General features: G+C 35.2%; 5 protein-coding genes and 1 long non-coding RNA gene across 7 annotated transcripts; 4 read left to right on the top strand and 2 right to left on the bottom strand.

Moving 5' to 3' along the window:
• The first annotated feature begins 203 nt into the window (after nt 1–203).
• Nucleotides 204–1,471, top strand: LOC111006616 (Ribosomal protein L34e superfamily protein). The gene has a single exon (XM_022278638.2). It carries the CDS (start codon nt 611–613, stop codon nt 1,286–1,288), a length of 678 nt encoding a protein of 225 aa, XP_022134330.1. The 5' UTR covers nt 204–610; the 3' UTR covers nt 1,289–1,471.
• A 3,273-nt stretch (nt 1,472–4,744) lies between these two features.
• On the top strand, nt 4,745–7,841 carry EMB3141 (Pentatricopeptide repeat (PPR-like) superfamily protein). 2 transcript variants are annotated; one of them, XM_022278188.2, is made up of 2 exons: nt 4,745–7,200; nt 7,388–7,841. In XM_022278188.2, exon 1 carries the CDS (start codon nt 5,054–5,056, stop codon nt 7,196–7,198), a length of 2,145 nt encoding a protein of 714 aa, XP_022133880.1. In that variant the 5' UTR covers nt 4,745–5,053; the 3' UTR covers nt 7,199–7,200; nt 7,388–7,841. The 2 variants fall into 2 exon arrangements, with proteins under 2 accessions (XP_022133880.1, XP_022133879.1); XM_022278187.2 differs by having other exon boundaries at nt 7,355–7,841.
• On the bottom strand, nt 7,494–8,600 carry LOC111006326 (E3 ubiquitin-protein ligase MPSR1-like). The gene has a single exon (XM_022278189.2). It carries the CDS (start codon nt 8,370–8,372, stop codon nt 7,740–7,742), a length of 633 nt encoding a protein of 210 aa, XP_022133881.1. The 5' UTR covers nt 8,373–8,600; the 3' UTR covers nt 7,494–7,739.
• Nucleotides 8,601–12,935: 4,335 nt separating this feature from the next.
• Nucleotides 12,936–17,036, top strand: AAR3 (defective in cullin neddylation protein (DUF298)). The gene is made up of 9 exons (XM_022278662.2): nt 12,936–13,136; nt 14,225–14,354; nt 14,796–14,847; nt 15,048–15,123; nt 15,262–15,344; nt 15,744–15,840; nt 16,129–16,174; nt 16,317–16,393; nt 16,507–17,036. The coding sequence occupies exons 1-9, from the start codon at nt 13,067–13,069 to the stop codon at nt 16,845–16,847; spliced, it is 972 nt and encodes a 323-aa protein (XP_022134354.1). The 5' UTR covers nt 12,936–13,066; the 3' UTR covers nt 16,848–17,036.
• On the bottom strand, nt 16,900–19,806 carry LOC111006533 (ribonuclease 1). The gene is made up of 5 exons (XM_022278531.2): nt 19,049–19,806; nt 18,909–18,968; nt 18,693–18,827; nt 18,416–18,608; nt 16,900–17,777 (listed from the first exon to the last, which is right to left on the bottom strand). The coding sequence occupies exons 1-5, from the start codon at nt 19,163–19,165 to the stop codon at nt 17,539–17,541; spliced, it is 744 nt and encodes a 247-aa protein (XP_022134223.1). The 5' UTR covers nt 19,166–19,806; the 3' UTR covers nt 16,900–17,538.
• Nucleotides 18,379–19,079, top strand: LOC148212087 (uncharacterized). The gene is made up of 2 exons (XR_015790384.1): nt 18,379–18,599; nt 18,727–19,079. It is a non-coding gene; the product is annotated as an uncharacterized LOC148212087 (long non-coding RNA).
• Nucleotides 19,807–23,391: the final 3,585 nt, after the last annotated feature.

The raw sequence follows: 23,391 nt of genomic DNA, 5'->3' as shown, positions 1-23,391 counted from the left end.
AACTGCCCCGGATTGATAATTGATATTATATTAATAGTGGAAGTTAATTAATTAATTGAAAAGAAAGGGGGGTGGGCCAAGCCCATGGAGTGTCCCACCAAATCATTCACACATGATGGGAGGAGAAATCCAAAGCCCATTATGCGAAAGGTAGCCCACGTAAGCTTTCTTCTTTTCTTCACCGGCTGACTTAGCGAACCGATTACATTACATTACCTTATTCTTCAATCTTCCATCTCTCTTTTTCTGAGATGTGGTTTTTAAAGCTGCAAATGACGCTCTCTCCACTCTTGCTTCATCTTTTTTCTGTCTCCACTTGTTTGGCCATAACCCATTTCGCCGATTTCTCAAGCGCCCATTAGTTTTTTTTTTTTCTCTCTTTTCTTTTGTTGGGTTTGATTGCGCTTTCGATTTGATTGAGGAGTTGAATTGGTTTAGACGCCGACAAAATTCTGGGTTCTTTTCTTTTTTTTTTTCATCTGCGGTTGATTAACCCCTTTTCGATTCGAATTTTTCCCTTGAGTTTGTTGGATCTGATTCGGTGTCTGAATTGCTGGATTTGATTGAATCGGGCAGTTTCAATCGCTGTTTGATTGGAATTTGATTTGAAATGGTCTATTTCCCATACTCAATCTCGGTCTGCAAGTCCGTTGACCAACCAACCGTCATGGCGAGTTCAGTGAATTCAGCCGATCCGAGTTTCAAATCCAGGAACAGGAAGATCACTAGCTCATCGACTTGTTCGAAATTCCCTGTTTGTCATCGCTCTCGATCGGCCGTTATCGATATTGTAATTCTGATCGCTGTGGTTGGTGCTTTTGGGTTTCTGTTATTCCCCTATTTGAGGCTCGTTATCGTTGAATTCCTGGAGATTTTTGGCGCGATTTTGTATTTGATGGGAGAGGAAGTCTCTCGTGCGCCTTGGATATATGGATCCATTGGACTCAGCGTTCTCTGTGCTTCATTAGCTGCCTGGGTCGTTCTAATATGTACGAGCAGGAAATGTGGAAATCCCAATTGCAAGGGGCTCCGGAAGGCTGCTGAATTCGATATCCAATTGGAGACAGAGGAGTGTGTGAAGAACTCAACTCCATTGGTTAAAAATGGAGTGAAGAAGGGGCTTTTTGAATTGCCCCGTGATCATCATCGCGAATTAGAAGCTGAACTGAAGAAGATGGCACCTCCTAATGGAAGAGCAGTACTAATATTTCGAGCAAGATGTGGCTGTTCTGTTGGTAGGTTGGAAGTTCCTGGGCCTAGGAAGCAGCTGAGGAAGATCAAGAAATAATAGCATTAATAATATTTTTCAAAGCATATAGATAGGATAATCATTACAGGATTACTCAGTATGAAGAGAAGAATTTTCTTACTCTTGTGGAAAATTTGATGTCTTTAAATAAGCTCATGGCAGACAGGTGTAAGGAACATATACAGTTTTTAAGTAGGGAATATACAATCCTTGTTGCATCAACTCGATGTGCTCTCTTAGATCTATATTTCTTACTATGATTAACTTCTTCCATAGATTTAATTTATCATTCTTTTTTCACCTTCAGTCATACATATTATCTGACATGAATTACACTTTCTGCAGAAACGTATGCATTTTAGTAGATCAAGATAGTACTGGCTTAAGGATAATATGTGAAACACAAGCTTTTGTTGAATCTCCTTTAACAAAATTTAATCACTGTGTTCTTTTTTATTATCTGATATATATGTGTGCGCGTGTGCCCGCAAACTGTGTGTGTGATTAAGTATTATAGATTTACTGCCAATGCATTATTGGATGATTTAAGTATTGTGTGTGTGAGAGGTTACCAGAAGTGTCTATTTGGAAGAGGATCAGGCCTTTCCTCTTGATTTAGAGTTCTCTTTGGAGTACTTGGTTGAATAGAAACATGAGAATCTTTTTGAGTCCTGAGAGACCTTAATAGGAGGATTGGATTTGACACATTTTAGCACCTCTTCTGAAAGCTTTTATTGTAATTACCATTTATTCTAGATTCCCAATGCTGGGCCTCTTTTTTTTTTGTAATTTTTCTCGTAGACCTTGTTGTTTGGTTATCAAAAAAAAAATTACCGAGGTGCAGAAACTTTGGAAGACTAGTCTTTAAACTAGTCAATGCACCTCATATTGGTAATCCTGCTTCGTAACAAGCAATTCACTACATGATGAATTGCATAAGCAAGTGACTGCACTACTTTCTCCTTTCAGCTTGCAGCTGCAAACTTTTTGGCTACTTTGATTCAAGGTTATCTAAATTTTTATGAAAATCTTGAAGAATTTATGGCTTTTCATGTCTTATACCTGGCTTGTTTCATAACTGGTGGACTGTCTATTTGCATCACAGCATTATGCGGCACTGATCTCATTTTCATATTCTTAAGAGGACGTGACTTTCTTGCATAATTTGACATTGTATTCACTTAATAGGCTCTCTAAAAGATGTGGTAGAGTCATTGTTACAAAATGAAAAACCTATCTTTTCAGTTGCAGATATAGCATTTCGGCTGCTGATAGTAACTTTCCTTATCAAGATGATGCAAAGAGTAGCTACTTTCCATTATCTCGTGTGACACGGTAACCACTGGTATTATCCTATTCGACTACTTTCTAAGCAGGCAAGCCCTGATGACTCTTCTATCTTGAACTTATATGTTTGGCTTTCTGCATAAATTCATTCCTTGCATGATGCAATAGAAATCCCGTCATTTTTTTAATCCTTTTCTTCTCTGGAACTTCTCTTTGCTGTTATGAGAATTGAAATTCTAGTCATTTATGCCTGGATTATGAAAAGCTGTGATCTATATGCCATGTCTTCATCTCTGTTACCCTCCTATCTGGATTTGCTGCCAATTACTTCTACATCTTAGTTCACAAGAAGATGTTTATATATATTATACATGTAGATTTGCTGGTGCACCCAAAATATTGCATCTCATACATCTTGAATGACTTCTGTACTAACAAGCTCATATTAGACGGCTGAGAGGTTTGATTTTCTGCACATAACATTGATAAAGCTAACAACTTTTAAAGTGGGTGAATATTTTTGGGCCATGTCTTTGAAGCTCTAGGAGACCTTTAGTTCTTGGCAGTTTTCTAAGATTGCTGTTTTTTGTTAAGGTTACATCTTTAGGAAATTGAATCTGTTGTGTTTGGCATGTCTGGGAATGATGTGGAGGTGTGTAGATTTTCTGTTAATATTTGGATTGCATGGGAATTGGATTCCCTTTGGGATTAAGATCACCATTGAAGGGACTTCCTAAAATACTTGTTTTGGCAGGCAGTACAAACAGAGGAACAGGGATCTGAATTCTCATTTGCATGCAAAGATTATAGGTCCTTCAAAATGACTCAAAAGGAAGGTTTTCTGAATGGATGGAATCCTGCGATGGGAATGAGAATCAGATTTCCTCCAATGAAATGGGTGTTCCATATTTTATTGGGACAAAAATGAACAAAAGAGAAAATAGAAGCCAGAAGGCATTTGATGCCCAGATACATGGCAGTAGGATAAAGCCCAAAGAAACCTCCATTACATGTTTCTCAGTTTGATGATAATGTTTTCTGTCTATTGAATATTGATAGGTATAATAATATTCCATTGTATAAACATAAAATTTTGATTGAATGATATACTTTGCACATACCGCACTAAGTTAACTTGAGGCATTAGTGACCTTTGAAAAAGGGTTAGAGGTTAAAAGACACGTTGGGTAATGTAGTATATAATTTTTCCAAAATATAAACATTTTGTAATTGTTTTTGTTTCTCTTTTCTTATTTTTAAGAAAGATCTGCAAAGTTAAACAAAATCAAATTTATTGTTTCTTGTTTCAAGAAACACTAAAAATATGAAATAGAGGAAACGAGACATAAGAAATTAGAAACATTACTTTAAATTTTCCTCTTCTACCTTCTCGTCTAAACTTCAAAAAACACTAATTTACAAAACACTAATTTTTCTTTTTGAAAAAACTTACGAAACACTGATATGCCATGAAATGACATGATTAACATGATCAATTAAAGCTTAGCTTATGGTTAGGATTAGAATAGAATCATAATTTTAATTCGGCCAATCTAATTTAGCTCTAGTTACATCTTATTAGTTAATATTAAAAGGCTACTGAATAAATCAAAGCAGATAGCATTTAAACATAAATTTAATTGAAGGCGGTAAATTATTTAAGTTATTTCTGGTGACATCAATGGCATTGAACAACAATGTGGATGGTCAGTTTTTTTTTATTGGATTCAAACATCTAAAAAAATTTTTTAGATGGTAGGAGATCTCCTACTCTAATACTATTTCTAAAATGATTAAATTACCAATGAAACAAAATACTTAAACTGATACGTTAGTATAAATATAATCATTTATAAGATACTTAAGATTTTACTCTTCACTAAATTTTAAATTAAAAAATAACTCATAATACTAATTTTTAGTTAATTTATATAATAATTTGGATAAAAAGTGAATTACAAAACAATATGAATGTTGAGATGTGAACAGAATTTTGAATGAAAAATTATACTATTTAGTCTTTGTGATTGATCATAAAAGTTTATTATTGAAGGTTAGATTTATTTATTAATTTTTCATGAAATTCATAATCGAGTCGAATAACTTTAATTAACCATTTAAACCCTAATTTCTTTTGGTATTTTGATAATTAATTGGCGGGCGAAAAATCTCAGGCTTTTATTTTAATATTTATAGTTGAAAAGGGAAACCTAAAACCAAAGCCCCGCGTTCGTTACTGCGGGGAAAGTTGAACTACCGACCAAAACTGGCGGAGAACTCGATGCCGATGCTCGCTTATGAATCCCGATACGTTCTTCTTTGTCTCCGCCATTCCTTTTCCGGAGTGAGAATAGTAACCAACAACAGTTTCATCTTTCGAATCAACTGCGCTTTCTCCTCCAAATCCTTCTAATTGGGTCGAATTTCAGCAGATTCGTCGACTTCTAATCTCTCGAGGTAATCTCCCTCCCGCCATTCTAGCTTCCCTTTGATTTTTTCACGCATCTCTCTCGATTTATGACCATGGAAGTCCCCCTCCCGCGCTATCAAAACTATGTTTATGATCGGCTTCAATGTAGCTCCACCTCTAGCTCTAGTTCCTACCTCCCCGTTCGTTTTACGGATTCGAAGCTTTTTAGGAAGAGATCTTTGCTTTCTGAGTATACTTTGTGGTCTAATAGAAGAAAATTGCGTAATTCGTTTTGTTGGATCAAGTGCTCCTCGTTGGAACAAGGACTGCGGCCGCGGCCCGAACCTAGACCTTCGAAAATCGATCATGACGTCCGGAAAGGAACGTCTTCGAACGAGACGACCCGTATTAGAAAATCCGGTGTAGGGATCTGTAGTCAGATAGAGAAGTTGGTTTTGTGTAAGAAGTACCGAGATGCACTCGAAATGTTTGAAATTTTTGAACTAGAGGGTGGTTATGATATTGGTAACAGCACCTACGATGCGTTGATTAATGCCTGTATTGGCTTGAAATCTATAAGAGGAGTGAAGAGGTTGTGTAATTACATGATTGATAATGGATTTGAGCCTGATCAATATATGAAGAACAGGATTCTACTTATGCATGTGAAATGTGGGATGATGATTGATGCTTGTAGATTGTTCGATGAAATGCCCGAAAGGAATGCAGTTTCGTGGAGTACTATAATTTCCGGGTACGTAGACTCTGGAAATTATATAGAAGCGTTTAGATTGTTCATTATGATGTGGGAAGAGTGTTCTGATAGCGGACCTCGCACCTTTGCGATAATGATACGGGCATCAGCTGGTTTGGAACTTATTTTTCCTGGTAGGCAATTGCATTCATGTGCGATAAAGGCTGGTGTGGGACAGGATATTTTTGTTTCCTGTGCGCTGATTGACATGTACAGCAAGTGTGGAAGCCTTGAAGATGCTCACTGTGTTTTTGATGAGATGCCAGATAAGACAATAGTTGGATGGAATTCAATTATAGCTGGTTATGCCCTCCATGGCTACAGTGAGGAAGCTTTAGATCTATGTTATGAGATGCGTGATTCTGGAATTAAAATGGACCATTTCACCTTTTCTATAATCATAAGGATATGTTCGAGATTAGCCTCTGTAGCACGTGCTAAGCAAGTTCATGCAGGTTTAGTTCGTAATGGCTTTGGGTTAGATGTAGTAGCTAATACAGCACTCGTGGATTTCTATAGCAAATGGGGGAAAATAGATGATGCCAGGCATATTTTTGACAGGATGTCCCATAAAAACATAATATCATGGAATGCTTTGATAGCGGGATATGGGAATCACGGTCGGGGTGAGGAGGCCATCCAGATGTTTGAAAGGATGCTTAGGGAAGGCATGACGCCAAACCATGTGACATTCCTTGCTGTTTTATCTGCTTGTAGTATTTCAGGTTTGTTCGAACGCGGGTGGGAAATTTTTCAATCGATAACAACAGATCACAAGATTAAACCACGTGCTATGCATTTCGCGTGCATGATCGAATTGCTAGGCCGAGAAGGGCTCCTAGACGAAGCCTATGCCCTCATAAGGAATGCTCCATTCAAACCCACAGCAAATATGTGGGCTGCCTTGCTTAGAGCTTGCAGAGTTCATGAAAATCTAGAGCTTGGGAAACTTGCTGCTGAAAACCTCTACGGCATGGAACCCGACAAGCTTAGTAATTATATTGTGCTCTTAAACATATACAACAGTTCTGGCAAATTAAAGGAAGCAGCCGATGTTGTTCAGACTTTGAAGAGGAAAGGCTTAAGAATGGTTCCAGCATGCAGTTGGATTGAGGTTAAAAACCAACCTCATTCATTCCTCTCTGGGGACAAACATCATGCCGAAATCGAAAAGGTTGTCGAAAAAGTGGACGAAATAATGTTAAAGATCTCAAAGCTTGGTTATGTAGCTGAACAGAACTTCTTGCTCCCAGATGTAGATGAAAAGGAAGAAAAGATACACATGTACCATAGTGAGAAATTGGCCATAGCTTATGGACTACTCAGTACTTTAAAGAAAACGCCATTGCAAATTGTGCAGAGCCATAGAATTTGTGGTGACTGTCATTCTACGATAAAGTTGATTGCTTTGATCACCAGACGTGAAATTGTGGTCAGAGATGCTAGCAGATTCCATCATTTTCGAGATGGGAGTTGTTCTTGTGGAGACTATTGGTGATGGTAAAGCTATATTTTTGTCATTTGTTTTTTCGTTTCTGTAGGAACTTGGGTGACATCTTTTCCATTTATTAAACCATGATATATTGTACATTTTGGGAGGTTATAGCGAAATGAATTAATAATCTAGTAAAAAATTTTACATTCTGTTTTTCAGAAGATTCAGTTAAATTACTTGGAACGTTCACAGGATTTTACACTCTCTTTTCCATCGTCAAATCGCTATCCTGTGTGGACAAGGATAAGGTCTGCTCCCATGGAATCTTCAATGTATGGAGATCAAGCAACAGAGGAGAGAAGGGGAAATTTCCAATGAAATTAGAACTTCTTGAATCGGTTAACTATTTACAACTTCAAAAATTTCCAAATCCCAAGAAAAAACAGACAAAAAAAGAATCATCATATTGCCCTAATTTTGAGTTTTGAAGCCGAGGTTGTGATGATTTGCTGCAAACAATAAACCAATGGCACTTCCAGAAAAGCCTATAGAAAAAAAAAAACTAGAAGAATAGGAAGAAGAAGAAGAAGGTGAAAATGAAAAATCATGAAGAATCTTCAGGACTGGGATCCCTCGTTGATGAGACATCAACATCGATCATCATTCCATCTTGCGATTCCGAATCGGAGTCCTCTGATCCAATCCCCGAAACCGATTCAACATCATCCATTGTATCGCCGTCGCTAACCCACAGATTCACCACAACTACTCTGCCTTCTCCTCCTTCAATATCTTCACCATCATCGCCGCCGTTCTTCTTCCCCACCGGCATGGCGAACCGACAAACCGGACACGTCCCGTGAACCCCCAACCACTTCTCAATACACTCCGAATGGTACCTGTGTTTGCAAGGCATCTCTCTGGCCTCCTCACCGACTTCGAATCCGTCCAAGCAGATCGCACAATCCGTCCCGACTTCCGTAACCCGCACCCTCGGCATCGCGTCGATAGAATCCTTGGACGCCGGCAAGGGCCCGGTCTTCTCCGATAGGTCGCGGAGAAGAGAATCGAGAACATGGCCTTCGAAAACCACAACCGTCCGCGCAGCGTGGTCGAGAACGACGATCTGATTGAGGTGCGATCCGTTGGTGCTCTGCGCAACGCCAAGAAGAAAGGGGAGAAGCATGGAGAGGCTGCGGGGCCGCGGCGGCTGAGATGAGGACTCGGAATCGGACATGGCTACAGGCGCGAAGAGGAGAGGAGATGAAGAATCTAGGCCACGGTCAAGGAAGAGAATTAGGAGTAGAGGTATATCGAAAGGCGGAGGCGGCCATGGGAGAGATGAGAAGGTTCTGGAAGAAATTGGTGGGATGAGATCAGATGATGGGGCGCGTAGGCACGGCGACCGACGTTACGGGCCACCACCGGACGCCTTCCCAAGTCGGTCTCATAATGGTGCGCTTCTCAAACACGGGAACTGTACGCTTTATGCTACCGCTAAATATATATATATTTCTTTTTTTTTTCTTTTTCTATACTTATCATTTGATTGATTGATTGATTCAACCACTTGTAATTTATTAAATTGTTTAAATAACATTTCTTGTAGCTTGTAATGTCAACTTTCCCTTTTTTTAAATAACTTTGACAAATTTAGTATTTGAAATTGGGACATGTTTATTGGGTAAATCTGGATTAATTTTAACTTGAGGTGATAATATAAGAAACTGGACTATGTTATTAAGGATGTTAGCAGATTAATTAGATGCAATTATAGTTTGAATTTTAGGGAGTGTAGTCGAAATTTTTAATTAACTTTTAATTTGTCGTTCCGTGTGTTAAGTCATATTTTTTAGCCGTTCTTTGTAAAGAATCCAATTATATTTTTAGGCATTCTTAATTTTGACTGGTCTGCATGGAGTTCTCCAATTTGATGTATCATTGTTACTAATTTTTGTTCGTGCACTGCAAACATACTACGTAAAAGTTTTTTTTTTTAGAATATAATATTGTACAATTTAAGTTTTAATTTAGAAAGCAAAAATGAAGTAATCTATCTAAGATTAGGTTCATGATCCTGATTAATTAATTCCAAGTTTATTTTGATGCTAGAGTAGTTGCTTGGATTCGATCTAAGAAGTAGATATTTTGAGGTTAACTTTTTTTTTAATAGATATTTTACCAAGAGAAGGTGAAAGAAACAATGTTGTTCTCTATTCCAATTTGGTCGTTGAAAGCCCCACAAGCATATGGCTTTCCCACCTAATTTTTTTGAACATTTTTGTCACATAGCATGAGAGAAGAGAACCGAAGCAATAACGAATTTCCTTAAGTATACTTGTTTACCTATGCACTTGAATGCTTCTAAAATAATTCCCATATCCAAAGATAAAACTAACAAGAATGAAGGATTTTAAATTTATAAGCCTTTGTAATAAGACAACACACAAAGTTATAGTCAAAAGTGTTTCTTCTAGAAGAGAATCATTTCCATAACCAAAAGTGCCTTTTAATTCAAGAAATAGTACCTTGATAATGTCTTGATTGGTTTATGAGTGTATCCATACTATTTGGGGTACTAAAAAAGAAAGGCTTTACCTTACTCAAGTTCAAAATAAGTAAAAAACTTACGACAAAATCGAATAGTGTTTTCTAAGGGGACTATGAAAAAATAAGCTTGGTAAAGGAATGGATATAGATAGTACGAGGATCCATTATCCTCATTTTTTCTTATTTGCGCTAAATACTTTTTAACTTTGTATAAAACAGTGAAAGATAGAAGTAACATCTACATGATTATAGTTTCTTTGTGTTATTAATAATCTATGGTAAATACATTATAAAAAATCACGTGTAATTTCAACTGTAATAACCTAATTACTTTATGAAGTATTTGAGAGATGTCTCTATAATTTATGTAATGAATATTAAACTAAGCAATTGACAATTTCTATAGTGGCAATTCAATCAAAATTAATTAGAACAAAATTCTTTGAATGAGTTAGACAAATTGACTAGGGAAGGTAAAAACTTGCACTCCCAAGTAAATAAACTTTGGGAAGATTCTTTCTTATTAATAGTAACATTACGACGGTACAAGTGTTAAAATGAACATATATATTTTATGGAGGGAAAACCTTAGGGAATAACCTTTTCTTTACGTGGAGAAGCATAATGTGGGGAAGGGAAGGTGCTCCAAAGGGAACAAGATAAAAGAATTAGAAATGGTTGGCTATGGTAGGTGGATGCCAAAAGAAGACTACTTTTTAATTAAAGTCTTCATGAAGGCCTCTCCTTCCTATGGCCCTTGGATTGACCAAAAAACCACTTGATTGTTCGGTTTTGTGGAGCTCAAATTATTAAAAATAAGTTTATTGTTTTGGAAGCCCTAGAAAAAGGGGAAAAAAAGAGCAAAAGAGCACTGTAATACATGATCGGGCCAATAAATTGAAAAGACCATGCCTAGAGGCTATACTTGGATGTTTAGGCACCACCCACAATATCGCAATGCTATCTTAGAGCGTCGTGGCTCTACAACTTGAAGCGTCTTCTGATTTTTGGCAACAAAGTGTCATGGTGCTAGTTTGTGCAACTAGTTCCTAGGTGTGGGCCTATAAGCCGACAATAGCTATCAAAGAGAAGTGAGAGAGAGGAGAGTGCATTTCTTCTTCGGAGCTTGAAAGAGAGATATATGATTAAGAGAGTACTTCAAATGACAACCATTTTTTTGGTTCCTTAAAATGTCAAGTAATCATTGTTGTGGTATCTTAAAAGCCCCGTCGTGTATTGAGAGATCTCACTGCAATTATTCAATATTATAGATAGAATGACCGACAAAAAATTAAACATAAGTGAATAAGTATAAACTCTAGTATTAGTTCTTTGTACTCTTATTTTGTCTTTCTTTATATTATCATTTAACTATGATATATTTCATGTGGAAGGAAAATTTGTTGGATCCTTTATTGGATATAGCTATGACTTGAATATGATTGATTTCCAAACACACATTTCATTAGTTTTAGTCTCAAAGTTTCTAGATAACATAAGTAATTGAATTAAATATGTTTCCCACTGCAAAAGAAATTGGCTAAAACCTAATTAGCTTAACAAGTCATAATTGAGATTTCATAAAACATTGAAGGCATGTGAAGTTCATTTTACCGCGCATGCTAACAAAATGTATTTAAAAAAGGAAAATAAAGATATTTCCTTTTTTTTATATCATAAAATTATGTCTTTTAAAATAACTAATCTAACGTGAATAGATGATGAATGTATATGCACATGTGTCATGCTAATAATTAAAATTGATTTGTTCCAATATTATTATTAGTTTTGTCTCATTAATAATTTTAGGTTTAAAAACATGTCTGGTCCTGAATTTTCATGTAAAAAAAAATTAAAATTTTAAAATTGTTTTCACTGAAATAATAATTTAGTATCTGAACTTTAATTGGTAACGTTTTAGTCCCTGTATTTTTTCTAAAGTAACAATTTTGTATGTGAACTTTAACTTGTAACAATTTCATCTCTGTAGTTTAAAATTTTTAACAATTTAGTTGTTATCGTAAAATTTTTTATTAAAATTAAAGGTCAAATTTCATCATATAACAATTTAATCTTTCTAATTAATAAACATATTTGGTCCCTCTTTAATTTATCAATCTATACATAAACTTAACAAAAAAAATTCACTGTAATGACTAAATCGTTACTAACTTTAAATTACAAGAACTAAATTGTTACCTATTAAAATTTAAGGACTAAGTTGTTACCAATTTGAAAGTACAGAGACGAAATCATTACAAACTAAAGTTCATGGACTAAATTGTTATTTTAGCGAAAGTAGAGGGACTCCAGGTGTTTTTTAACCATAATTTTATAAAAAAAAAATTCTAAAAAAATAATTTTGTAAAAGATATCCCATTAATCGGACATCCTAATTGCTTAAGGGAAAAAAAAAAAAAAATTGGTCACGGTTAATATTTTCCCGTCAATATATCCACTCCACCCCACTTAATGTTAGTATATATCAACAAAACAATACGTCTTACATCAACACGTTGATACATACAAAAGTAAATTACATAAAATATATTTCATTTGTTTTAAAAAAATATTTCTATTCTTTCACAAGTTTTAATACTTTTTTTAATACTTTTTACCCTTCATAAATGTTTCGAAAACATATCCTTTAAGCACATATTCTTTATTGATATTTTTGAAGGAAAAATCGATGTTGTAGAATCTAAAACGATGTGACAAATAATAGAAGTTTACTTGAAACGTAACAAATACTACAACAAATTTAACCTTTATATAGTCAATTATAAACCTGTCATTGTTTTTACTTGTAAATTCTTTTACCATCATCAAGATTCTATTAATTATTACATCATTTCAAAAATTTTTATCTCAACTTTTCATTCAAAACATTAAAAGACATTTGCTTTAAGGAGATTTTTTTTGAAACATTTACGAAATGTTAAGAGTTTTATTGAAACTTTTGAAATGATAGAAATATTTTTTAAAAAAGGAACAAATTAAAGGAGGTCTTTTTTTCGTTTTTTTTTTCCTTTTTTAATTTACCCTGCATATATGATTAGCAAAAAGAATATTGTGGATGCACTTTGATTATTTTATATTTAAAAAAAAAAAAGCCTGCCGGTTCAAATCCGGTCCGTCCGAAAAACAAAAGAATGAACTGCCGGTTCAAATCCGGTTGAGTCGGACCATGGGTTCTGCATCCACTTTGTGAAGTCTGAAGGAAGAAGAAGAGAAATTGCGTAAAGATATAATCTGTGATTCATTTCTGTGACAGTGAAAAAGGTAAAGAGAAGAGAAGAGAAGAGAAGCAGAGCCAAAGGGGGCAAGAAACAGAATCGAGAGAGCTTCCTTCTTCTGCTTCTGCCCCTCCACCAAACTTCCATGGCTTCTGCCCCCGATTTCTTGCAAATGAATCGCTTCGACATCGTCCAGATTTATCGTCAATACTGTGGTAACTCGCTGCTCTTCCCTACTGCTTCCAATTTCCGATTCCGCCCACTTCTTTTCGATCTTGTCTCGTCCCTAATCCATGATTCGCTGCTGCCGATTCTTAGTAAACATTTCTTTAGTTTAACCTTTAGAATCTCAATTTTTCTCTGCCCTTGGATTATCTCTTGCAATCTTTTCCCCTTCAAAGGATTTTTGGTACTTTTATAGAAATCTTTCTTTGCGTCTGCCTGCCGATGTGTGTTAGAAGATTTTATTATGTTAAAGATGGAATGTTTTTATTTATCTTTTTAAAGATGGTTAGTTGCTAAGTGCTTTTTTATGCTTAACAAATTGAGATATATCTGGTCTTGAGAACTTTAGGTGCCTTTATTTTTTGGGACTTGCATTAATGTGTTCGGTGATAAAGAATGTAAAAGATTAGTTTACGGAACTTCTTTTGAAAGATATGATACATCAGGCCTCTGGGTCAATGTCAATGTTATTTTCTGGTCTATCAGCTTCCTTAGAGAATTATGGATTTTGATTATTTTATTTTCAAATGAGCAAGCACTGGTATTTCTCGTAGTTAGTCGGAGAGATAATTCAAGTATTAGTAATTATTGTATTATGATTTCAAATTCTGAGCTGCAGCCCTTTAGGGGGAGAAGTTTGAGCCTTACCAAATTGTTTCAGATAAATAGAACCTATATTCGTTTATACTTGCATGAGAAATTAATTAGTGCCCCTATGGCTTCCCATTTCTTTTAGATGACAGCAAAACGTGGGGTTGGTGGAGCTGAGTGGAAATATTCAACACTACTAAAAAAATAAAAAAGAAATGCAGTATCATGTTCTGGCTCTTAATCGTTTTTTTCTGTAAATGTAACAGTAACATGAATAAATGGTTATCATGTGCACAGGTTCCTTGACATTTTAGTTTGAATGGATTATTTCCTTGTTGTCAATGGAAAAAGATCACGGTTCTGATATTTGAACACCCCTCTTTGATTAGACTATGAATGACTTGAAATCCAGTCTGATGTGTATTGTGTTTGGAACTCAGATTAGCAATATATTGAAGTCTTAGCTGGTTTACTAACTTGTTTATAGATATTCGATCTCAAAATGGCTTTTGTTGTGGGAATGAAGACTCCAGACATGTCGAAACACAAATAGCTAAAAGTTCAAAGGAGGCACTTGCAGCGCTCTTAAAATATGTGCAATCATCACTGCAGATGGGGTACATCCCTTAAAACCTATACAATAGGCCTCGTTATGTTTTGTTAGTTACACTATGTATCACATGGACCATGATAGTATAGGATTGGATATCTAGAGTTTTACACGGTTTTATAAAACTGAATAATTTTTGTCCTTCCAAAATAAGACATTTTTTGACAGATGTGTAACTAAGATAAATTATCAACTAAATTTTCAAATTGAGATAATTTTTACTATTGTAGACACAGATACCTCCCCTACTAGTTTGATTTCATTTAGTTCTGGTACAGTCTAGTATTATTTCCTAGCATTTCTATAAAAAAAATGTTACATGGACAAAAACCGACTTGCAGGTGCCAAATTACAATTTGATTAATGAGGTCGTCAGGTCATTTTGTACGTAGGTAGCATTACATCAAATCAACCTAGGTCATCTGAAAAGTATAATTTACATTTGCAGGAACTCAATAGTTTATGAACTATCGAAGCTGATGTCATATCTAAATTTGATGGTAAACTCTTCCTTCCTATCATTTTTAGTGGTTTCCTACTCTAATTTCCTTTAATTTGGCAAGCTTTTATATTAGCTGGTGGCAACATAATATGTTCAGTAAGCTTTATCGTGTTTTATTTATGCCCTACTGTCAACTTTAGAATTATGATTGAAAGATTTTCTGGTTTGTATTTTGAATTTGACAATTTTATTTTGTAGGTAGACTTCTCTGAATTTTCACGCTTCTATGAGTTTGTTTTCTTTGTGTGCCGTGAAAATGGTCAAAAGAATATCAGTAAGATTCCTTCTTTTGACTTGGATATAAAATTATGCTTTACTTTAATATGAATGATATCATGAAATGTGCACCAGGTAAAAAAAATCTCTTACATTCTAATAAATTTATTTTTTTCTTCTTTCATTTGAATTACAGCCGTTCATAGGGCAGTTAAAGCATGGAGATTAGTTTTGGATGGGAGATTTCGGTTACTTAATCAATGGTGCAACTTTGTTGAGGTATCCTCCCCCCCATAATCAGAAAACCAGAATTTCCACCTGAAGCTATTTTCATCAACTCAGGTTTCTAGGGTCTAACATTTATGAAATGTACCTACATGTTAGACACCAATGAATGAACTTTTCTATGCTATTAGTTGTCATCCGCAGACATGCTTGTATATAAATTCATAAGTACGGACAAAGTAATATCCATTTATCTCAATTTTTGAAGTAGATGAATTTTGGGAAATTTTTGGCTATTTTTATACCAAAGATTCTAATCTATTAAATTTCTTATATCTGGGTACATGAATCCATGTTATCTTTTGGGGATCTATTCTTCAACTTGTTTCTTGATATAGAAGTACAATTTAGTGCAACTTATGTCAAGGGTTCTGATATATTTAAGTTCTATAGAACAATCAGAGACACAATATTTCTGAGGATACTTGGCAGCAAGTTTTGGCTTTCAGCCGGTGTGTACATGAAAATCTGGAAGGGTATGATCCTGAAGGTATTTGTATATATTTTTTTTTTGTTATTCTTTTAGGAGTGTACTATTAGATATTTATGTGTTAAATATATTTGAATTAAAAATGATAAGACCCTCAGGAACTACTACAATATTTTTGTAATTTTATTCGATTTTTTCTAATTAAATCGAGGCTCATGCCTCACTTCTTCTGGATAAAGAGCCTCAAGACTACATCTTAATCTTTTGAAATAGTGGGTATGATTTTTAATAAGCATAATGTTGTTTTACTGTACTGTTTAGAGTTACTCAGTTGCATTCTTCTATCAGGTGCTTGGCCTGTCCTAATTGATGACTTCGTCGAGCACATGTACAGGTTTGTGTTTGGAGGTTTATGCAGATGCGATGAGTTTTTAATTTAATGTAGTTAAATAATTCTGGCTTATACATAATTTTCAGTGGACGGTTTAGCCTTATACTAACATATGATACGCTGATAGCTTGTAACTATTATGCAGGCGTTCTAATACAATCTCAAACCTACAATGTAATTGTGGAGACACAGAATCGCAGTCATTTGAAGATTCTCTTCCTGGTATGGATTATGTTCAACTGTCAAAGAAAAAAAAAAGTAATGTTCTATAAATGGACTTCCATGGCACGCAGTATGTGATATAAGTTGTGTTTTACTGGTTTGGATTGTGTCAGGGTTAAAGTTTTTCCCTGGTTTGAAGAGGAAATTACCTGAGGACATGCAAATGGATGGGATGGTTTCTCTGGGTGATTCTAGAACTGGCTTCATGGAGCTGAGTCCTGTTACGAGCATCAAGAAAAGTAGATCTATGGCTGGCAAGCCTGTGAACTTGGAGATAAACTTACCTGCAAGTACTGCAGATGAGAGCATGGAAATGGTTCGACATAATGGTGCTGTGGCTTGTACCAAATCTCCTTGTGCTGTTGAAGGTTGTCTGTCAAAGGGGTTCGCTGGGCTTTTTTCGACGCGTTCGTTCTTGCGATTGGATCAAGAAAGGAAAGCATCATTCACGTAAGCACGGGTTGTTTAGCTCGTATGATTTTTACAGGTTGTAATGTGGTTATATCTTTCTTTCTTTCTTTTTCTTTTTTTTTTTTTGGTTGTGATCTAGCATTTTTAATTGGATGAGTTGATGATTTGGCACAAAACTAGAACAAAGGATTGAATGATTCTAATGAGAAAAGAAGTGAATGATTTGGCATTACGTTGTAATTGGTCTATTGCAATTCACAAATTGAATAAAGATTCTATTCTTTTCAGTCCACCTGGCTTGTAAATGAGATGATTCAATTTGGAGATTGTTGAAGCTCAGTTTGAGTTTTTATCTTCTTCTCTCCCTCTAGTATCCTCCAACTGAACTCTGACTTTGCTCCTTGTCACCCAAAACACCATTTTCTCATCTAGAGAGTTTTTATTTTTAGTACTCCTCTCTCTCTCTCTCTCTCTCTCTCTCTCTCTCTCTCTCTCTCTCTCTCTCTCTGACAATATGAATGGATCTCTTGCAAATATAATGAATAACTTAAAAACAAACCATTTAACATAAACATCAAAATAGAGGTATAAGATCAAAACGGTATAGATTCTTTACAGAGTCCAAGGGAAAACTGTTGATACACATAAATAGAACAACAACAACAAAGTTCACAAGGGGAGAAAACAAAATTGGGGGGTTGTTTTTGCTGCCATTACAGAGTGGGTTTAAAGTTCTAAGAAGGTCCAAACAGATCATAAGGGAACAAGATTGCTTGAAAGTTGCATCTTGTTATGAGGGGGCAGTCAATAATATCAATGGAAGTTGCAGTGTATTGGAAACAAAGGAAGATGTTGGAGAGCAGAGGGATGTGTTTGTATGACTCGCATTCCACTTGTGGAGTGTGGCCAGTCGCAGCTTTGATGGCATCGCTTATGTTTTCTAAGCCATACACTTCTCCAAATGGAAATATTGCTGCAAACCCACCATTCATATTCTTTGCCTTAAAACCACAAATGATGCATAAAGTTGCAGTGTAATGATTTACAATAAAGTTCTTTTCTTTTTCTTGGTTGAAAAAGTAAGATCAAGTGGCTGAAAGGGAATTGTTAATCCACCTAATCATGTAGGACACACTGCATTTAATGTTTTGTGTTACCCTCTTGCAGAGTTGAGCTTCAAGCAGTACTTTCTAGTCTTTGATGTTAACATTTGAAGTTTTGAAAATTATTTTGAACGGTGTTTCAAGTCTTTTTATCATTGATGATATGAAAGATAAGTTAGAAGATGATGTGATAGCTCATAATGAGTCGATTAGTTTTAGTGAAATAATATACAACATAGTTTCTTTCTCGTTCTTTTTTTATACTTATCGTTACCACAATAGTCTATTTACTATCACATCAGGAAGACTTCTTTGTATTTTTTCAAAAGGTTGGTCATTTTTTCCAATTAACTAGTATTGTAGATCCATTATTCTTTTTTCCTTCTTTTATCTCCTCCATTTCTCTCTTAGCCTATAAATATTAATGGTAAACTAGTTCATCTAGGAATATTTGACTTGAAAGTAGGCGAATGTGGTTCAGATAATGCAAGTGAGATGAGACACACACCTTTGTTTGCAAGCATATTGAAGAGATCATAGGTTTGTTTAAGCTTGAGGGCAGTTTCAAAGAATGCATGCTCAGTGAGCAGTGGTTCAGAACAAATTCCATGCCTTTCCCACTCTTTCTTCCACTCTTTTTCGTTCTCCTCCTCCTCAAGAGATGGCCATTCTCTATCCAACTCCTCTTTCAGGTCCAAAATCTACAATAAAAACCCATTTTACAAAGAAAAAATCATAATGAATTTGAATGCTCAAACCCTCTGTCTCTCTCTCCACAAGAGTACCTTTGAAGGATCAAAAGTTGTTCCAATTTTGCAGTTGGGAGTCCCAGAAGAAGAAGAAGGCCAGAAGCCATAAATGCTGAAAATGGGTCTTGCTGGTTTTTGACAAGGCTTCACATTGCATAAAGAAACCTGCCACTGATGCTTACCAAAACACCCACAAATAAGAAGAGAGGAACCATGCAATAATCAAATGGGAGCAAGCCAAGTTTAGTTCACCTGTTGAACAAGGTAAAAGAAGTCATGGTTTCCACTGCAAAGAAGTGCTTCTGAGACCGGCTGAACAGGTAAACGAAAGGGGTGTTAATTTGATCAACTTTGAATGGAAAAAAAACAAGTTTAATAGCTAATTTAATTACCTGAGGAAGAGACTGTGAAGAGTTATGTGAAGCAATATTTTGGCGTGATATGGTTCTCACAAGAAGCTGGAGAAGAAGAACGAGAAGAAACATTGGAGTTTGCTGGTGAATCTTCATTTGGGTACTCACATTTACATAATATAATGAAGTTTGGGGACTGAAATTTATGGGCAAAACCTCTGATAATGTGGAAAGGCAAACCAACCTCTTAAAATCAATTCAATGGCAGAATGCAGGTGATTGAACTTTAATGAGATATAAAGTTTTGATGGGTAATTTTTACTAGTTAAGATGAGAAGAATAATGATCTCTTCCCTTTTAAGCTCTTTAAATCAATTCAATTCAAATATTGAATTCACTAACCTATATATCTCAGTTTTGTTTACACTAAAATTAGAATTAAATCCTCTAAGTTGCATCTCTAATTCAACTAATTCAAAGACTCTGTTTAATGTGGTTTAATGAATGAATGAATGAATTGCATCTAATTCCAATGCACTGCAAGCTAAGCTATGGGGTTCTTCCTTATATGTTTTGTTACTTTGCTAAGAATGGAAATGGGGATGGTCCCTTCATATGATACTATGCTCTTAAATGGGATTTAGGGTAATTTGACACATATATAAGACAAAATAATATTTTCTCATTCCAGCTTCCAAATCAGTACTCCCAACACTATTGAATCCCACAAATTACACAACAGAGCCTTTGATCCATTACTCACAATCTTCCCATCTCTGCTTCTGCTCTTAGAAGAGTATGTCCTCCGCTTTATACTTGTGTCCCTCTCTCCCTCCTGTCTGCAAATTTCAGGACCAGTCAAGGAAGACCCACCACTCCAAATCAGCCAACAAACAAAACCCATGTCCTACAATTCCTTTAGACATCAAAATCAGTAATAGAAACCTATTCAATTCCTCTGCTCTGGCTCTTGTAGCAGAGGGTTTCTTCAATGCCTCTCATCCGGCAAAAGCAGAGCCACAGAGTCCTACAGAATCCGTTTCCAGCCCAATGTCGTACTAGAGATTCTTGCAATATTTGGATGAAGGGGTTGTTAAAAGGTTTTCTGGTCCAAAACAAAACGGAGACTCAAAATTTTTCTGTGTTTTTTCACGTAGGAGGAAGGCCAAATTCCAGATGGAACCTCAAGAGTTGGGGATTTTTGTTCATTGATAAAATTGATGCTGCTTGATAGACAAGTAATTAAGGCCGCTGCTTGTTCTTCTTCTTGCTTGTGCTTTCCTTTCAGCTGTACCACCAATGATGTCCAAAACTCCAATATAGAATAGAAACCTTTGATAAAACAAATTGCTAAAAATTGAAACCATGAGTAAAACAGAATGTGAACACAAACTAATTGAGACCAACACCAACGGTTCGTACACTCCATACTCCAAGTCACGCCTGCTGAGCAAGGCAAAGAGTAGGTGCCAATTACCTTGGAAGCTCATGTTGATTCATTTGGCCTATTTTGGTTGTTGATAAATTTGTATACTTAATTTCATTTGAACTCTATAGTTTATTTTTGTTTCTCAACAAATTTAGTGTAGGAGGAGTTAAACATCACATTTAAAAACTTTCGTACTAACCAACTCGTGTGGCTGGATCATGTGAACAAACTAGTAATCAAGTTAGTATAGGTTTCATCTATAGCCCCAAGACAAGGAATTAAAATTGCATACTTATGTACCTAAGTTGATCTCCATATCTATAGGTGGAATGTGATGGATCTCACTTTTTTGGTCTATTATGGTCGTCTCGAAATTAGATGTACAATTACAAATCGTGGGGTACTTTGGTGTCAACATATTTGAGGCCACTAGTGATTGTCTGAGCTATTTCGAATCATCATGGTCAGGCTTATAGCTCGATCACTGCGTGTTTTCAAGGTTTCGAAAAAGAATAAATCACAATTATTTATCCACGTAGTAGATTGTATTTTGCCTAGCTGGAAGTAAACATATTCATTCATTTAAAATGTTTTTGGGTAAAATTCAAAAGTAAAATCATATATATTCATATACCACTATGGATAAAAATACGGAGACGTTGTTGTGAAGAATTATCGGAGATTAATTATGATGAGGTGAGATTGTAAAGACGGGCCCAGCCCACGGAAGATCATCCCAGCCTGAGACCGTAGCCTTATGGGCCAGTTCTGGAAAGTGGAAAATGGGCTTTGGGGTTATGGAATGGGCCTTGAGTTTTGATGGAGTGGGCCCAGGCCACAGAAGAAGAAGCAGGGGAGGGCCCACCGGCAACCGTCGCACGGCAACTGGAAACCTCGGAAGGTGTACGATTCTGCAATGGACTGAGCGCATTAGGTAAACTTTTTTTCTTTTTTTTTTTCTCTTTTGTTCTGACTGAGACTCCATTAATGAAATGCAGAACCATGGTCTTCCTATGGCCCCCCCTCCATCTGTCTTCCTTCTCTCACCTTTCTACTTCACTCCTATTATTTACCACTCTCGTCATCTCTATTTATTTCTCCTTCCTACCCACTCCCACCTCATTTCATACATTATTCTTCCCGCTCTTCCTAAACATCTCGAGTATAGTTCAAGTGGTTCAATACTAAATGTACCTGTCAGTCAAATTTGTTTAAAACCTTTTATAGGAATTCTTTCACAAAATTCTCAACTAATGTTATCAACTAATCAGAATGATTCCTTAACTCACGATAAACTAAAATTATTGGTTATTTTGAATTTTGATCTAATAAACATGATTTTCTTATTAAATATTTACCTGGGTGCACTAGCTTCCTGTCGAACCGGCTTCTATTTCAATTTGTATTAGACCGATCGATATGTCAGTAATCAAGTTTTCAGTCGGCTGGTGGAATACATCGCATCAATACCTAAAAATAAAATGTAACTCCGGTGATATTATATATCTTGTTTAAAAAAAAAAACATACATCTTAAATCCAGAGGTTGTGAGTTCGATTTCTCACCCCATTATACTAAAAAATATATATATAATTCAATATTTTGATCAACCTCCACTTAAATGTCAACATAAATATATTTTAGTGATAATTGACATGTATTTGTATTTCTTTTTTTTGAAGCGGGAGATTCAATCCCTACTAAAAAGAAAACCTCCACTTAAATTTGTAATTTTCTAATTCTCACCTCAAGTTTTAATTATAATACTTAAAAAATAGCATATATAACTGGTCAATTATTTAGCATTAGCCACCGTGTTGAGTGACTTTTGTTTTTGTTTTTCCTAATTACAGGTTCAAATATTCATTTCCCACATTTTGTTTTTCTTTACTAAAAATCATTTAGAGATTGCTAAAAAACAAATGACATTAAAAACATATTCAACTACTAAATAAAAAAAAATGGACCAATTGAAAGTTGATTGGATATATTAGTCAATTTTATTTATCCACCAATACATCAACTTAAAATCGTTCATGATTTTAAACCATACATAGAAAATGTTCAACATAGTTTGAGTGGATAAAATTCTATTATCATTCACGTTCAATCCCTCTTTTCAATAAAAAAATATTTTTATATTTTCTTTCAGTTTAAAATACTATTTTGGTCCCTATACTATTAATTCTTTTTCTTTTCAACAATACTTTTGCAAAATTTCAAACAAAAAATATATAGATTTTTAATTTTTTAAAGTTTGTGTAGAAATGTTTTTTTTTTCTTGGATAAAAACTAAAATAGTGAAGTACATAAAGAAATTAAAAAAATGAAAAATGGGAATGAATTAATGTAATTTATGATAGGACCACATGTAAGGAGGCCCCATACCCCTAGAATTATGGGGAAGGGGTTTAGGTGTGAAGGTGCCATGTCCCTCTACTCCATACCCCGGCCCCACAACCCCACAATTTCTTTTTCTTTTTTTTATATTTGCGTTTTGGTTACCCAATTTCCCAAAATGGCCCCACCAAAATTCAAAATTCAAAATAAAAAGATCTTGGAAAATTGATGGTAGATCTATGTACCCTACGGCCTACACTACACCTACTCTCTCCTTAACCGTGTATAATACATTATATACAAGTTTTTTTTTAATGTAATCTTAAACTTAAAATTAATATATTTTATTAGAAGTTAAATTTTTGGTTGGCTTTAAACATTCTTTTGACTTGGCCATTTTATTTTTGCTAGTTTTTGGCGCTTTAGCGTTGGGTTGGTTTTTTTTTTTTTCTTCGGTTCTTTTTAGATTTTGAGTGTTTGATAGTATCAACTTCAGAATATGTGAAACTCGGACGACGAATTACACCGTTATATTTGAGACCTGCTAAAATAAAGTTAGCACTTCGACGCTCTAATCAATATACGATCCGATATATATTCGAGAGAGAATATC

Source organism: Momordica charantia (genome assembly GCF_013281855.1).
Source record: "Momordica charantia cultivar OHB3-1 chromosome 4 unlocalized genomic scaffold, Mcharantia_2.0 BLBB01000004.1, whole genome shotgun sequence".
Taxonomy (NCBI): Eukaryota; Viridiplantae; Streptophyta; class Magnoliopsida; order Cucurbitales; family Cucurbitaceae; genus Momordica; species Momordica charantia.
This window is presented reverse-complemented; position numbering and strand designations above follow the sequence as displayed.